This window comes from Corvus hawaiiensis, chromosome 13, assembly GCF_020740725.1.
Source record: "Corvus hawaiiensis isolate bCorHaw1 chromosome 13, bCorHaw1.pri.cur, whole genome shotgun sequence".
Classification (NCBI taxonomy): Eukaryota; Metazoa; Chordata; class Aves; order Passeriformes; family Corvidae; genus Corvus; species Corvus hawaiiensis.
Window position 1 is genome coordinate 3,325,128 of NC_063225.1, and position 17,283 is coordinate 3,342,410.

Consider the following 17,283-nt stretch of genomic DNA (forward strand, 5'->3'; position numbering starts at 1 on the left):
AAACACTCTTAGAGCTGCTGAATAACCAGTTCAAGAATAAAAGAGAATTTCTGCCTCTCAGGTGGAGGTTTTTTTTTTTTACAATCTAACTTGGTGACCAATTCCTACCCTACTGCCAGAGAATGCAGAAATCATAGGAAAGGACTTTGATTTCATGTGGCCATCGCCCTGCCAGTCTCCTGGGCAGAAATCTGCTTCTGAGCAACATCTTCCAGTAACCTTATGATGCTTTTCAAGATCAATGTCTCCTTCCTCACTGCTGCAGAAGTTAACAACAACAATCAAGTTGCACGCAGAGGGGTGTGAGTCCTGTACAAACTAGCACCGTATCACTTTTAAAAATAAGTATCTGGTCCCCAGACTCAGGAGGGCATTTTTCGGAGATGCACATAATGATGGAACTATATGGGTTCAAAACTGAAGGCCAGAGAGAGGTGATGCTGCTAGGCAAGAGAAGCTGTCCTCACTGACTGGGTAGGACACGATTTCAAGAGCTAAAATTCATTTCTACTCTGTTGACTTCGTGCTGTATGGGTCCAGGCAAGCACATGCAACCTCTATCGGAGGTTATCTGAAATCTACTGCATTTTTTTTTGGTGAATCAGGCCTGATTGACATGGTCCCTAAAGATACTGGTATCTGTGTGAAGTGGTTCTCCTGACTGCAGCTCATCACAGGCACATTTTACAAACTGCAGGGGCTCCAGCTAACATCTCTGCTCCACCAAGGAATAAAGTCAATGCTGCTAAGAGTGCTGATAGTCCAGACAAGAGAAAGACTTCTTTTCTGTTTCTATGGTTGCAACAGCCCTTAAGAAAGATATAAATTTCCCTGCAACAGCTAACTGCATATTCATTTTAAGGTAGGTCTAGTTCCAGATTCCTGAGACAGAACCCTCTACCTGTTCCCAACCCCACAAAGCCAGAGCAGCAATATATAAAGTTTCTAACCTCAACAGAATTCAGTGAGCAGCACGATTGGTTTGGTAAATAAACAAACAAAAAAAGAGAAACCCACCAAAAAAACCCCACAGCAAACTTTCAGCCTCTATGTACAAAACCAATGCAAACAAGTGGAACATTCTAGTTATATTTTGTAAAACACACGTTTGGGATCAACAAAACATCAAACATCCAGACCCTAGATTACAAAAAAGATCTATTGCCATCTAATTGTCAACCCCAAGTTTAGACAGTCCTTGTCGGAAATCATGTAATTCATCTATCTTCCCATCTAGTACATCTAAAAAATTCTTTAATTCAGTTTTAAGGTTGGTCTGCCTATGTTTGCTCTCTTCGACTTCTGTCCTTAGCGTTCTGACTTTCTCTTCAAGATCTTTGTTCTTTTTCTCAGCAGCCTTAAAGAGAAAAGAGACAATAAGATGAATCATAGTGAAGAAGGATGAACAGCATTTCACAGATTAAAGCAACAAATGGCAGCTGGGCTGTGAGAGTTTGCTTGAACTTCTGTAAACTGATTAACACAAGCACCTCTGAGAGCAACGGACATGAGCTTGTCTGATTAAAAGCCCACGCAGGAAAGGACACAGATTAACTGGAAAAGATGCTTTGCATCAGACTTTCTCATTTGCTTGATATCTTCAAATTCAGCTGGATTTAAATCATGCACTGTGCATACATTTCTGTCATTGCTACAGCTGCAGAATTAGACACCGTGCCATCAATTACATACAGAATTATCTATGCTGGTTTAACCTTGAAAAACAAACTTAGAAAATACCGTCTGAGGAATAAAATTTCTTTATTCAGCACTTTGGGATTTATTGGTATTTTTTTAAAGTTCTAATTTGCGTGATGGCTTCTTTATTGATTGGGTTCTACTTCATTGATGAGACTGCTCATTTTTGTTCTCTTTTCATGCATTAATTTATTGCATTTCCACAAGACCTGACTCGAGGAGGCGATGCCCGAAATCCACCTGCCATGGGCACATCCCAGCGCTGCTGGGAAGGGATGACACAGCCCATGAACACATCCTCAGGTGAACTTTCACCCCTGGTGGTGAGCAGCTATGCTCATCTGCTTCTTTCCCAAAAGCCTGCCCTGCTGCCACTGCAGCAATCAGCCCTAGGGAGCTGCTCGACACACGTGGCTGTGGTGCAGCTCCACGAGCCCAGAGCAGCAGAAACAGATACAGGATAGCCTGGAATTGCAGGAGATGGATGCTACATGATCCCAGGCAAACCAATTTCTGCAGTGGAGCAATTTAATCACTCCTGCGCTGGGAATGGTACTGTGTATTTTGCATGTACTTAGCATTTTTTGTTTTTACAAACTGGAGCTCTTTTGCCTTGACACACTGAAGTCTGAACAGAGAAATGCAAACAGCTACGCAAAAAAAAAAGGAAAGGTACCAACTATTTTGAAATGAATTTCACTGCTAAACTGTACCTGTAATTGTTCAGATACAGATTCACATTCTGACATTAGCTCTGGTATAATTTCACCCTGCTTTCGGAGCTCTTCCAGTTCCTTTGAAAACATAAAAGAAAAAATATTAGTGCAAGCTTCAATTTAAAACATAATGAAAATCTGAAAAGATGAAATGGCTTTGCATATTTTATTGTATTCTGCACAGTATTTGGATGGAAAATAATCAAAATAACCTGCCTGCACTCCAAAATTGCTAATTTTCTACAAGAATATATTTTTTCACTGGATTTTTTACTTTGCATTTCTAAAACAGGCAATGTAATCCAATCTCTAGCATGAATTCCATGAATTACATTAATAGAATCTTAACCAAAACCATACACCTATGCAAAGGATATATTAAATAACAGAGGGATCTGAAGGGCTGTAATGCTACAAGCAATTTATAGATGGTAGCAAAGAGCAAATTAGACAATTTCAATGATGTATGACAGCAAAAAAAAAAGGCCAGTGGCATTGCCAGCTGCACATATAGAGACATCACCACAGAACACAGGTGTAATGGGCTTTCCTCCACGGCACAGCTCTGAGAACCACCACCTACCCCTCCCCCAAAATCTCTATTTGGTTCTGGCCTCACTACCCAAACTGAGCAGACTTGATGAAGGGAGTTAATGGAAAGAGAAACTGCAGGAATCTCTGCTGGAAATTAAGACAACTTGAAAAAAAGTGCAAGATCCTCCTCCAGAAACCGTCACTGTGGGGGTGATGACCTCCAGAGAAAGCAGGGGTATATCCCATGACTACCTGGACTTGTGCAAAGCATTTGACACCGTTCCACACAAGATCCTGGTCTCAAAATCAGAGACACATGGATTTGGCGGAGGAACCACTTGGTGGATAAGCATCTCCTACATGAGGAGGGCATCAGCAGCTTCTCTCGCATGGCCATGCCATGAGCAGGCTTCATGTGGGTTTGGATTTCAGACCATGAAAGATTACTACTACTTATGGGTAGTTTAGAGCTAATCAAGAACCTGCTAATGTAAGCATGATTTTTTAAAACAAGTTAGTGTATTTCCAGCGTAAGTGGAAGACAGGTGTGTAATATTCACAAGTCAATCAATTTTCTGGTTCATTTGGTACAGTAAAAACGTGAATCTTGAGGAGAATGCCAGGAGAGAATAAGGGTTGTTATATATGCTATGGCCACAGAAAGGTTGGGAAGACAGCATTACATTTTCCTTTGAAATATAGGGCTGAAAAACATTATATTTATGACAGTACATCAAAATCCATCTCCCTAAACTATTTCCTTGAGCCACCATAAAACCCCTTAACAGCACTGCTTTTAAGAGCACCAGCAGAGATGCTGTAATGGCACATGGCAAACTTTACTGCACTGCTTTTTCTCTTCAGCCAGCACAGAGCATTTGGTCACTGTGACAACGGAAAAAAAAGAGCTTCCCATTATTTTCCCCACTGTTCAGAGGTTCCAAGCCATCATCCTCAGAAAAATTAACACCCTGCCACATCAAAAATGACAAACTGGGGTACTCTAGATGAATCTGAATTTCTCACTCTTGGCATTAGTCTTAAAATCAGAGGGAGACCATAAACCAGCAAAGCTGCTCACTATGAGCCATCCAGAAAAAGAAACAGGACTTGCTACACAAATGCCAAATTAGTCTGCAAATGATGTCTTTTTAATGACAGTCCTGATGTCTATGGGAATTTCCAGCATGGGGAGTGTCAAATGAATCTGTTCTCAGCACACATCTGCCTGGCATTGGGCACCAAGTTTCACCACTCTGGCTCTTCTACAAGCACAAGTGTTGTGTACATAAAAGTACTGTTGGTTAACCCCTGCCAAACTACAGTGTGTAGGCACAGCACATGAAACATGAAATCATGAAACTTGGATGGAGAAACACTACCAAACAAGGGACTGTACATGGAAAACCTAGAAAGAGGCAACATCCCAAGACATCAGGCTGCTTCTGGTGGTAGGTGAGCCACTCCATAAATCTACATCCCAAGAGAGAAGCAGACAGTCCCACTCAAACATGAAAATGCCATTTTCGTGTTCAGGGCACTCACCAGCTCCTTGTCCTGAAGTTCTGTTTCCAGTTCCTGGAGACGTCTACTCAACTGTGCATTTCTTTCCTTCTCTTTATTTATTTCATTGCACTGTTCCTCTAGTTCTTCAATCTTTAAGAAATGTCAGATATTAGGTGAAATTTTTCAAATTTCTGAAAATCTGGGGCAGAACACAGCTGATGAAATGGACATGTTTCCTAAATCATAGCATTTGATTCACTGCAACCAAATTATCGCTTCTTTCCTTCAAAAGAGCCAATTCACACATCCACTAGGAAGCCCTGGGTCTGTATCTACTCTCTCTTACAGTCTCTCTTATAAGTACTCAGGAATGCACAAAACACTGAGCTGCTAAAATAAGTGGAACTGGGGGTAAAATCTGCACTTCACTCCCATGAAGCCAACACAAGACTACAAGGAATGGGTTTTCTTAACACAACAAGGAGAAGAAATCTCTCGGGGATTGCTTATTATTCTAGCTGGTGTGTGAAGGACACAACATCAAAACTTTGGAGCGAGAACCAGCTGAGAGCAACATCTTTGTTCTCTCCATACCTCCTGCTGCCAGCCCTGCACTCAGCTCCCAGGAGATGCACTTCCCACAGGCCGATGGGCCAGCTCATTAAAGTATGTACTTTAACTCTCAGCTTCGTGTTGCTTTGGGATTATAACTTCCCTCATTTGAAGGTACAGCAATATGCAAAAAAATCTGACCCAATTAATAAAGGAGAAGGAACTTCCCAGGGTGCTGCAGTGGTGCAGTGTGAGCATCGAGCAAGGAACCTGCTTGGGGGAAAACCTCAGAAAGCCTCCCTGTACAGAGAAAGACAGCAAATTATACAGACAGCACTGCTGCACAGTCTGGCTGGCCACCAGCATGGTGACTTTGAAGCGGCAGCAAGGTGGTGTTTTAATAATTTCTTCATCTCTAGTACAGCCACTGGGAAGTGGCATGTGTTGATGAGAACAACTTTTCTCTGCAACAGTGCAGAAAAGGAAATAACTACCCTTCATATGATGATATTTTCCTGTAACACACTGTTTTAGTCTCTCACTTCTCCCATATCCACAAGAGACTGGATACAGGAACCCAAATCATGTAATAACTAATATAAATTTGTTAATGTAACATCAGTTAATACAGCTCTGGTTTGATCTCTGTGTTACCACTGTGCACTCATAAAACACGAGTGAATAAACAGTGAATATCTGCCTCAGAAAAAGGGTTGTTCCATAAGGATTTTCAGTGCCAACAGACAACCCAAACCACCTCCAACACTGAAATACTACTTGCAGCCTACTGACACACAAAAATACATGAAATTCCTTCCCCTCTTCAAAAGCAAATACTAAACAAAAAAATATCCTCACCAGACTGATACAATCTGATCTCTACTTCAAATGTCCCAGTGATCCATCTAAGCAAGCACGAAAAGGATCCAGCTTTTCCAATAACATTTAGGATGAACAGGGTGAAATTATCCCTGCAAGCAGTGTTCATGGAAACCAGGACCCCCGGTGCCCATAGGCTGCTGCCAGCCCTGTGTGGGGCTGTTGCAGGCAGTACAGTATTAGCTGAGAGACAGAACTAATGACAGCTCTCAGCTGAGACTTCACAAATTTAAACTTCTGACTTGTTCTCTGCTGTAGCCCTTGCTAACCCTGCATCTTACACAGCTGAGAAATGTGCTCAGTAATGAAGGGGAAAAGGCTTTAGACGATGCCTGTTGGCAGGTTTCTGGATGAAATGAGCCAGGTGTTAGTGCTGGAGGACCCAGCTCACAGCCCACAGTGCTGAGGCAGTAACTCATTCTCCTGCATGCTGTTGGGATTTGCTTCTGACACTGAGTGGTTCCCAGGCTGGGTTCCTGTGGGCCATAACCACTCCTGCTCATCCCTATCTGGCAGTATTTAAGTGTGCTTTGAAAGGGATATACAACAGTAGCCCCACTTTTAGAACCTTTCTGGTTTCTCACCCCAGCCAGCAAGCCCTGCTGACACCAAGTCTCCCAAATCCCAAGGCAGGGAGCTTCACACGATGTGGCAGCTCCTCTGATCCCTCCCTGCCCGCTGTGTGCAGAGGGAAGCAGCTGCTTCAACTCCCCATCCACCTCCCTTCCAAAGACCAAACCCATCTCCTAACAACACACACAGCGAGAAAGCCGCAGAGATCCGAAAGAAAGAGCAATGGTGGGAGCAGCTGACTGCAGGGGCAGCTCTCCTGTGGGTATGCTCAGCTACCTTGCCCCTCAGCTGGTCGTTCTCCTCCTTGCAGGCTGAGAACTGCTTCTTCCAGTGCTCGATGCTGGCCGCCGACTCCTGCAGGGCTGTGGACAGCCGCGCGTTGCTCTCCCGCAGCGACTGCAGCTCCGTCTCCCACTTCTTCACGTTGGATGAACTGAGAGAAACAGGACACCATGAGGTGGTTTCACCTTGTATTCCCTCGAGTCATTATTCTTTACCTGTCTGCCAGCTCCCCCACCGCGGTGTGCTCACTGTTAATTTGCTGCAATAACACGAAGAGCACTCAGATGTGTGTAATTGCCTTTAGCCATTACATACCTATGGAGAAGCCTTAATTTGACTGCCTCTGTCAAAACAAAGGCATCTACCAACTCCAGCAGCAGTGGCCTGTGTCTGGAACAAAAGCCCTGCTGTCAGAGCAGGCTGTAGGGTCCAGCTGCCTGTTTGCACATGGGGTCCCCACCCTGGCAGTGTATGGTCCCTGTCACCTCCCAAGCCGTGTGGCTGCAGCACCTGGGGCTGGACACCTGGCACCCCTGCAACAAATCCACTCTGCACATCTGCAGACGGCACAGCAATTCCAAATGGAAGATTTCAGGAGGTTGACATGATCTATATTTGAATTTATTTTAATGCTGAGTCTTAACGATAAAAGTGTTACATAATGCTGCAGAATTAAACGACTCATTCCCCAAAGCTCCGAGCTGCAGCACAGAGCACAAGATTAGAGGGTGAATGGGAGGAAGGCTTTGGAACTCCCTGTGTGCTACTTGCTGCCTGTCTGTGGAGGTGTCTTCATCGAGAGGAATGAGCTAACATTATGGTCTGAAACAGGTTAAGCTACTGAAATGTCAATAGAGAGAGATGATGTACTTCAGACATAATATATGCAACCTTGGAATTGCTCACTGGGTAATGCTGCTTACAGTGATGCTTTGCTTTTTAAATACCTTTTTAAGAGTAGCTTGTTAGATTTTCTTTCCATTCACAGATAGACATTCACACGCAAGAGGCAGACCAGGCAAGATCCCAACAGAGAATTATTCTATTTTAATGTTCTAACTTTGCATATTGCAACGCCTATATTTTCACTACAGCTGCAAATTACTCTTCTCAGCATTTTCAAATTATTTATCAAAGCAAATAACAAAAAATGTGATTTCAAGGGGCTCTGTCCACAATTTAGAAATATCCCCTAAGACTTCCAAGCATTCTGATGAAATTATATTTCTCACTTCAACTTTTTATGGTTGAGTTCATTCCCTTTCATAATTTTAAATATCCATATCTATTTTCATCAAAGCAAGTGTAGCAAACTCAAAGAGGAAGAAAGATTGGCTTCACATGTTATCAGCAGCAATTGGTCCCCTATGGCTTTAATGTTATTTCTGTAGTTCTAAAACTTCACGAAAGAAGATGGTTATAATAGTTGGCATCAGCAGAATAAAAGAGAGCTTATTTCTTCACAAACTACATCAGGAATAAACGAAATGGTAAATATCTCTCAACTGGACACCAGGATGTACTTGCTAAAATCTGCTCATTCATCCATTCTGCTGCACCATTTAAAATTAATTACAATTTGAACCATTTCTGTTAATATCATTATCCATCAGATAATTACAGCACACTTTTCCAATGCAATTTAGGTTCTACAGGAACTTCACCTTTGGGCTAGAGCAATTTTTAGTTTATCATTCTCAGATTTGAGATGTGCCTCAGCAGGGCCACCATGTGATGCCTTCTCGTCGTCTGTGCCATTCACACTTGAAGCTCGAGTGGAAGATGGAGTTTCACGTCCAGACTCCTGCAGCACAACACACAAACGAACACTGGGTGTCTCCTGCATCTCCTGCAAGACCACAACACCAATTTCTTTGTAATCTTGATCCCACACCACTTGGCTGAGACCTCGGCTCTCCTGGCAGAACAGTGGTAACACACACATACCCTTTTCATCTTGGCTGCAAAGCTGGTCTGTTTAAAGAGAATGAAAAAATTATAATGATACACAAATGGAAGTTTAAAGGGTTCAAAAGTTTTCAAAAGCTTTTACCCTGACAAGGCTTGTGTTTTCTAAAGGTTGTTTGGGTTTTTTAAGATAATGAAACAAGGCAACACACAGAGCACAAACAAACAAATAAAAATAATACTGCTCCTCCAAAGAGATGCTATTCACACACTGCTTGGTGCTGACCACCAACAGAGAACAAACAAAGTGAACTACAAAGATCATGACCAAAGTCTTTACAAAATGAGTATCCGAAGTCAGCCACTCAGATCGATACTTGTGGGCCCCACAAACGGGGGTGGTTGCAAGACTAAAACCCTTCAGCAGCTTTTTCTGATCATTCATCTGAATTCCTCTCTGATCAAAATCTATCTCACTTCCCTCTGAACATTAGCCCAGGCCAGGAGCACCTGCTGAACACGGTTCACTCTCACCTAAAGCAGTGCACACGAAAATACAGCTGACCATGTAGAGAGACTGGGACAACACCCAATTTCTCCAGTTTGTAGGAAACCCAGATCTCCCTGGACACTTGGTGGTACAAGGTGTGCTGCCTAGGAGAGTGTACTGTGCAGACACACAACACAAGCTTCTTCCAACCCCCCCCAAAGCAGTGCCCCTGTTCCCACACCCCAGCTTCCCACCAGTCACCCCTCAGCAAGGGAACACTGGACACAAAGTCAGGCTCTCCACTGGTAAAAGAAATGCCCACAGAAGTGGGTTGGACAGGTGACAAAAAGAAGGATATTGATGAATCTCATTTACTGTCTGCTGAAGCACTACACTGACTTACTTCCCAGTGACTCAAACTATGTTTAACAGTACAAATCAAAGGATGCATAGCTTTGCCTGTTATTAAAAAAGTTATAACAGCTCAAGGACTGCTGAAAAAAATTAGATTTAAATGAAAATAAAGCGCATGGAGGGATGAAAAATATTCCTCTGACAATGTTAATGTCCAGCAGCTGGCAATTACCTTCAGCAATTTCCATTTTATATACTTTAAGCTGTCTGCCAGAAGCTGGCACAGTCCATTTGAAAATTTAACTTTAAATTATTTATCCTGTATGTGTACGGGTATTAAAGCTAAATTACAAACCTGTGAATGATTGCTTGAGGTCTCAATTTTCTCTTGAGATCTGTCTCTTGCAAGTTTGGCAGCTTCTTTTACTTCTTGGAACTTCTCTGCAAACTACAAAAAGCCATGAAAGGTATTTATTAACATGATTTATCGTCTATTGAACCATTAAGCTTGCTATCTCTTTATGGCTTAGATCTCCAAAAGTGAACAACTAATTTTATTAATTTAAAAAATTTGGCAAGAAAAAACATTTAATTCTTTGGCAGGATGGTTCTTCCAAAAGAAATGGTGGTATTTCTAAAAGAGGGACATCTCTATAACTCTGGCCAACCACAGTAAAAACCCATGGAGGAAAAGGAACTGTTGGTGTCTCCTGGTTTGATTTGGTTCTGTTTATTTCCTCCCCCTTCTCTTTTTCACTTGGTGTTAGCAGTGTATTAAAGGCAAAAGTATTAAAGACACGTGTTTGGATAAAAATATCATCAATGTCTTGTATTCCTAAAAGCAAGTGAATTCAATTAAAGAATGCAAATAAATTCATCTGCAGGAGGTAAGCAAGGGATTATCAAGACATAGAAAAAAGGAGAAGAAGGAGGATCTGAATGTATGATGGAGTCGTATGAAAACATAGCTTTTCTGGTCTAATTGTCTTATTACTTTCAAAAATAAAGGTAGAAGACTTCAGACCAAGGCTTGAATGCTTCCTGCAAGAGGCTTGTATCAAACTGGGGCAGGTGAAGGGAAGATAAAGATGGAAGGTAACAATCCCAACCTCTATGAGTTGCTGTAGAACATCTGCTCCAAAGCCAGCCTGGCATTTTTGAAATACAAGTATTATCAGTCAGGGTTGCAGGGCTTCAAACCCTTTAAACAGTGTTTAAAGTTCTAAAAGGAGGATTGCAAAGATGGAAAAAAAGGTATAGTACATAATTTATTTTTAAAATAAGGATGTGTCCACTATAAGAATAGTTAAGTTTATCTTTCAACTAAAACTGCTTGGTCTTGCTTGCCTCTGTTTTGAGAAACTTGAAATGCTAGAAAGGCAAGACATTTTAAAAGTTAAAATATAAACAGATGTATTTATTGCACTGTTTGTGAACAAAAGGATTGCCATTATACCCTTGGATAATTCAGAACACTTATGAAAATACTGTAAATAAAAGCATGAAAAAACCCATCCAATTTTACAGTGGAACAATAGGAACAATCATCATTCACTCAGTGATCTTGCCTTCCAACTTTAGATTCACAGCAGGTATTTAGCATGTGCTCTCTGAGTAAAATGCTGAGACTGTAGAGACTGATTAAACAAATCTCCATTTGGTCTAAAAGAAATCTGGATTTACACGTGGAGGCATCTGCGTTTTGTGTAACGCACACAAACGGCAATTTCCAACAACCACACACACACACGGTGGTTAAATCCCACGGACGAGCACATTCTAAAAGGTGAGGGACACTCTGGGTGTAGCCTAGGATCTGAGGCGATGCTGGTGAGTGAAGATGGAGCTCTGGGACCCAGCTGCTCCCTTTACAACAGCTGACGTTGCACATGCAAAGCCTGTGCCCTTGGATGGCAGCAGTTGCCATCTGATGGCACTGCAGTCACTGCACGCACAAATGACTTGATTACCTCTGTAGCACTCCACGGATCGTTAAGAACAACCACATTACATTTGTGCCTTTAGTGATTTAACTCTTAACTTTACACAAAGCATCTCTCTTGCTGTGACAGAGCAGCTACAACCAGCTGATTATTTCTAAAATATTGTATCAACAGTAAGCTCTACGTTTGTGTTTCTTGCGGATAGCATAAGGCTGTCTTGAGTCTGTCTTTTATAATAAATCTTTCTCTTTTACAATAAATCTCTTCATCTTACGTATGAAAAATTTATGAGGGTTCTTCATGGACGATACGAAATATGAACAGACAAAAAGAATTGGAAGTGATCTATCAAATTTTATTTTGCAGCTATCTTCCTAAAGCACACAGGAGACTGCTGTGAAAAATTATATGAGCTGGGAAGAAAAGGACATTTTCCCACATCTCCATAATAAGAAATTGTGTATGATTGAGCAACGCTAATCTTCAATACTAACCCAGTAATGACCTCATTGCATAACAGATTTCAGTCATGTCTCTAGTTCAACACGTGTATTAAACACATCTGCATTCCGACAGAGACTGCTGTTCTGAGTGGGGCAGTGCCAGCCCCAGCCCTGCAGCACTGCAACACCCACTGCACAGGAGCAGAGCACGACGTTCTGCAGCCACCCAGAGCCCGAGGCTGTCTGAGAGTATGGCACAGCCACCAGGCCAAATCACCGGGAGAAACCAGAGCTGATTTCTCTCTAGTAACCAACTGCTTCTGCTCCAAACACAAATAGTTGACAGATCATGGGTACCACAAAACCATGCCTCACTTCCAAGGTCTAAGTTGACTTTGGTCCCTTAAACCATTACCACAAAAGGGAGTGCTTTCTGAAAGTCAAATTCCTAATGAAAAAGTGAAATAATCTTCTATTCAGTAAATGAAAACTTGGTAAGTGTGGTCTCAAGGGGCAATGAAAATCTAAATACCCAAAACCAAATAAAAAAATTCATAATGTTTCTTCTCCTAACCTCCATGCTTGCCCTCTGGCAAAGTTCCCCAAAATCAGCAAAAAAAAAAAAAAAAAAATTCAAGAAATAAAAGGACTTGAGTAGGAGAGATGGCAACTGAATACCACCCCGAAAGTCCATCACGGATTATAGGACGTGTCTTCCCACGCCCCAGGAAGATGTGTGAGTAAGCTGCAATATGGAGAAGATTTGCTGCTACCAACACTTGTGAAGCCTTTTGGTCAGGCAGCTGCAGCCCACGAGCACTGCTTGATTAGGAGTCTTGGCCAGTGAAATTTAGTGGGGACTCGAGGATGCTACTGTGCATTTCACAAATTACTTAAAGGCTGTTCAAATCTGCAGTCAGTTTGTCACCAGGAGAAATATATATATATATATATTCAAATAGCCCTCCTTAGCATTTTACACATTAAAAAGCACGATTTTGTACGCATAAATTTTAAGCTCCTGGTCTGGCATTATATTTTATGTCTCCTACTGACAAATTGTGCCAGTATCGGATGAAACAGCTGCTCCCACCCAAAGCAGCCTCATAAATATTTCATCTCCCTCTTGGTTTGCAGAAGGCTGGGTGATGTGACGGCGCCGGGGGAGCACGGCTGTGCCATGACCCACAACACACGCGTGCTTTTCCCGTGCTTCTCCCAGGACGAGCCCTCAGCACGGGCCAGATGGGCGCCCAACAGGACTATTTGCCCCAGAAAGTGGCCAGTAACTAGCTCTGTCCCAGGCAGGGTGTGTCCAGCTCTGATGGCAGCTGGCCCAGGGGCTGTGCTGTGTGCTGGGGCAGGCTCTGCCCCGAGCTTGCTGCCCTGCAGTGCAGTGACTGCCACACACACGGCACACATAATGCACAAGAGTGCAGAGAAATGAAGCCCAGCGCTTCCCAGGGCCCAGAGGCAGCTGCTTTATGATGTGCAAAGTCTGGCTTTACTGGGTTTCTCACCCGTATAAATCTTTGTCCCCATGCCCTTGACTACCTGCAGCTCCTCATTCAGCACGGCTGCCTCAAAGCACCCGGAGCGACAGCAGCAATCTTCCTCAACCACTCCGTGTGCCAAATGCAGCAGTACCTGTGCAGCACCAGCCCTGCCTCTGCACACCCACACGCTGTCAGCTCCTTGTGATTCCTGTCTCAGGCTGGCTGCAGCGATGTTTGAACAATGCCTTGAGACCTTTCTGAGGCACAGGGTAGGAAGGGGGGAAAGGAGGGGTCAGCGAGTCCTGCAAAAGGGGAAAAGGACCCTGAGTAGGACATCAACTCGAAGCCCTGGGATTCTCCCAATCAATGTGAATGGTAATTAGGTTACTGGGTCACGGAATGCAGTTTTCATTAATGGCTCATGTTTAATTTGAACTGCTTTTCCCTATAGGTATGGATTAATGCTTTAAGTATCTCAAGAAAAGCAAGGCATTAGAATGAGGCAATATCTTTTATTAGGCCAAGCAATATACTTAAAAATGCAGGCATTTTTAGGTATGCTAACCTCTTCTCCTGCCTCATTATTATCCGTTGTTTTCAGGAGACATTTTTCAGCTTTATTTATTTCTATTTATTTTAAGCCAGGGCTATTGATCTCTGGTTTAGTGGAGTTTTAGCATGCCCTTCCAATTCCTGACTAAGCACTTCAATTATTTCCCGTAAAATAGGCAAGTTTTAATTTATATCTTTTATAAGAGTATAATGATATTAATATAAAATGAAACTTGATTTTACTATTCCCAATACACTTATATAGCTGTAATCTCACTCTCAACTCTGATCTTTCTTACTAATGGCTCAATAATTAAACTGAGAAGCACAGGCAATAAAGGAGTATCTTTGTCCCATTGCTTTACATGGCAGTAATAAACCAGATTTTCTTATATTTTTCAGCTAGATAACTGTCAGAGTTTGGGTTTTTTTTCTTTTTTAAAAGATCATCTCAAGCTATTTTCAGAAGTGCTCCGCTTAAGCTCCCTCCCAATATTATGACCAGAAAAAGTCTTTCTGCTGATTTGGGAAGCCTTTCATGCAAGTAGAAGGTTGTATTTTGGGCAGTGGGCTCTTCAGCAGATCATGCAGCGCAAACAAACGTGCAAAATGACCTGGAAAGAAACACAGCTGGTGCTGGTGCCCCTGTGCCCACACAAGAAGTTATTCAGATTGCCTCTAGCCCGGCCACGTGTACACTGACAAGCCGCTTTCTGATACCAGCAGTGCATTTCTTCTCAGGACGTTCTTCTCTGAGCAGGTTTGCAGAGTATGGCAAAATTTCTCTGATTAGGCTGCAAGGTCTTCCAAATGTACCTCCTGCCTCACTACAGTGTGCCCAGTGCCTTATTATGTTATTTGTCTCTCTTCTGCTGAGCCAGACTCGGCACCGCCTGCTCCATGCAGCACCTGGTGCATGTTTAGCCCCAGCCTGCACCGAGGCACCACATGGTCATGTGTCAGAGGTGTAACTTCAGTAATTCAGGATTAAAAACTACTGTCCAGAGGTGCTAATTCTCTCATTCAGTGTCCAAAGGTTGCATTGTATCATGTTTATCTGTTACTCAAAACAAATTATTCCCCTAGGTCCATTTTAATCCTCCCCTATTCCCACACAATTTATTAGCTACTATGAACACCACTTTGCCCCAGGAGTGAAGACTATGCATAGGTGAAATGAGCAGTCCTGTACACCTGAGGAAGCATCATAAAACATACCCATCTCCAGCAACTCATTTTTAAACGAGCTTTGCACATCATGCCTTTATCACCCCTGAAGAACAGCTTAATGCCATGGCACTTTTATGGGCATCCCAAGTCCAAAAATAATTTAACACATGAAAAGCAAAATACCTTCTACCTTTAAGAAGCACTTGCAAAAATGCAATTCTCTAGAAATTGTGCAAAGTTAGTAAGACAGACTTACTAAAATAAATTCCTATAACAACTTGCTTGATAGGGAAGTCCTTCTAGTGCAGTGCTCTGCCTTCGCTGCTTTAGACATCACAAGAAACACCTTGCTCTCCTGATCCTTTCCTTATCAAAGCACAGGAAAGGACAGCAACATGAGAGGCTGTGGCATGCCCAAGGACACCGTGCTGAGGTCACTTACGAAGCCCAGTGCCAAGCAGCCAATGCTTCAGGAGTCAAGTATGTGTTAGATAAGCAGGGCTTTTTACTACATGAACAATCATCTCAGCTGCTCGATAAGCACTTGTCAAGACCACTGCTCCAATGACAGAGGAGTATTTTCAGGTGCTGGTTATTCAGAACAAGAGGCTGCTCCAGACTTCACAAGCCTGTTAATGTACCCAGTCCCTGATCCAGGGAAGTGTTTCGTTAATACCAAACTCATGGTGAGGGGTCTGCTGTTAACGCAGAGGCAGTTTTGCCAGCAAGCCTGCCACCAGCCCTCCCTGGCTACTCATGCCCTGCCCCCAGCAGCACTCACTGCCACCCACAGACAGTGGGCAATTCCAGGAGATGGGCGACTTGCCCTGCTGAAGAGGACCTGCACAAACACACAGGCTGGAGAAGTGCAAGTCTGCATGAACAAGAAGCAAGGCAGCCTTTGCAGCAATCCAGTGAGCTCGGTTACCTTGGTCAGCTGCTGCTCAGAGGGGAAGCCCAGCCCGAACACGGTGTTGGCTCTGCTGTCTGCCCACTGCCCGAACTTCTGCGACGTTTTGGTGAAGGTCATGTTGGGGGTGATGGTGCTGTTTATGATCACCTGGTCGCAGACAGAGCAAAAAAGAATTAAAACGCAGAAGTCGCATCGGAAATGCATATCCTAGCAACGGTATCATCCAAAGCAATTAGCAGTCTAAATTGGGAAATTGCTGTGTTCAGAAGATTTTTTTTTTTCCCCCCCAAAAACAAAACAGGTTTTTTTCTTGTCTTAGTTCTTGCAGGAGTTCTGATGTTTTGTTTTGTTTTTCAAAGTACCATCACAGCCCTGCAGTTAAACATGGCTGCAGGAACGTCACTGAACTCAAAGCAGGGTCAGGAGCTACAGAACTACCCTGGCAGAAATGCAGATGCAAAATCCTCTTTTTTTTTTGCACTAGGAAGCCACACAGCCACTGCCCCAAGAGGCTCCTGCCTGAGGCCTCCAAGCAGAGCATCCATCAATAACACCTGAACTCAAACCTGACGGGCAGAGAGAGACATTTCTGCATTTTTCCATTTGTCCTCAGGCCTCCACAAGTAGGATGCCAGAGACATATACCAGAAGTTAAAAAAAACAAAACAGACAACAAAAAACAAGGCAAGGAGAAGCTGATAGCTTACTAGTGAGTTTAACTTGGGAGGGTGGTGAAGTGCATCATCAGCGATGCACATGCAGTATCAAATTTGGGCCTCAGAACAAATGCTTTGCCCCTTTACACATGTTAACTAACATCTGCTTCATCACCAGCAACCCTGAAAGCAACAGTGGTTCTTTTAAGTTAAGAAATAGCCAACAAGAGGAAGGCTGGTGGATGAAGTCTCTAAGGAACTTAGTGGAACAAATACAAAATGTAATCTTGCTAAAAGGAATGAGGCATATGTGAGATCATTATCAAAAATCTTAACTTTATTTTCAAGATGCTTCATTATATGAGTCTAGCGACTTCTTCCCCTGGAAATTAATTCATGTACAATGTTCTTTCTGCTAGGAGAATACGAGCTTTCTTTAGTAATGCGTACCATCATTTCCAAAATGCAAATTATGCAGTAATTAAGCCCAATCTGTGGGACAGTTTAATTAACATGATCAGGAAGTATCTTGGCAACTTCATTTACTATGTATTCCAAGCAGTTTTTTCCTAAGCTATCATTTACATTTAGCAAAAAGTGTGAATTAAATTTACCAGA

The 17,283-nt window shown here is 42.8% G+C and overlaps 1 protein-coding gene across 4 annotated transcripts in view; it reads right to left on the bottom strand.

The window, feature by feature from the left end:
- Positions 1-1,073: 1,073 nt before the first annotated feature.
- The window catches only part of HOMER2 (homer scaffold protein 2), a 54,151-nt gene continuing 37,941 nt past the window's right edge, over positions 1,074-17,283 (bottom strand). The window contains exons 3-10 of one of the 4 annotated variants that reach the window (XM_048317663.1): positions 16,025-16,156; positions 9,848-9,940; positions 8,688-8,714; positions 8,405-8,589; positions 6,735-6,891; positions 4,494-4,604; positions 2,412-2,492; positions 1,074-1,357 (exon numbers count right to left, since the gene is read on the bottom strand). In XM_048317663.1, the coding sequence (XP_048173620.1) occupies positions 1,169-1,357; positions 2,412-2,492; positions 4,494-4,604; positions 6,735-6,891; positions 8,405-8,589; positions 8,688-8,714; positions 9,848-9,940; positions 16,025-16,156 (975 nt within the window). In that variant the 3' untranslated portion in view covers positions 1,074-1,168. The remainder of the gene's footprint in view (positions 1,358-2,411; positions 2,493-4,493; positions 4,605-6,734; positions 6,892-8,404; positions 8,590-8,687; positions 8,715-9,847; positions 9,941-16,024; positions 16,157-17,283) is intronic. The other 3 variants (XM_048317665.1, XM_048317664.1, XM_048317666.1) reach the window with 3 other exon arrangements.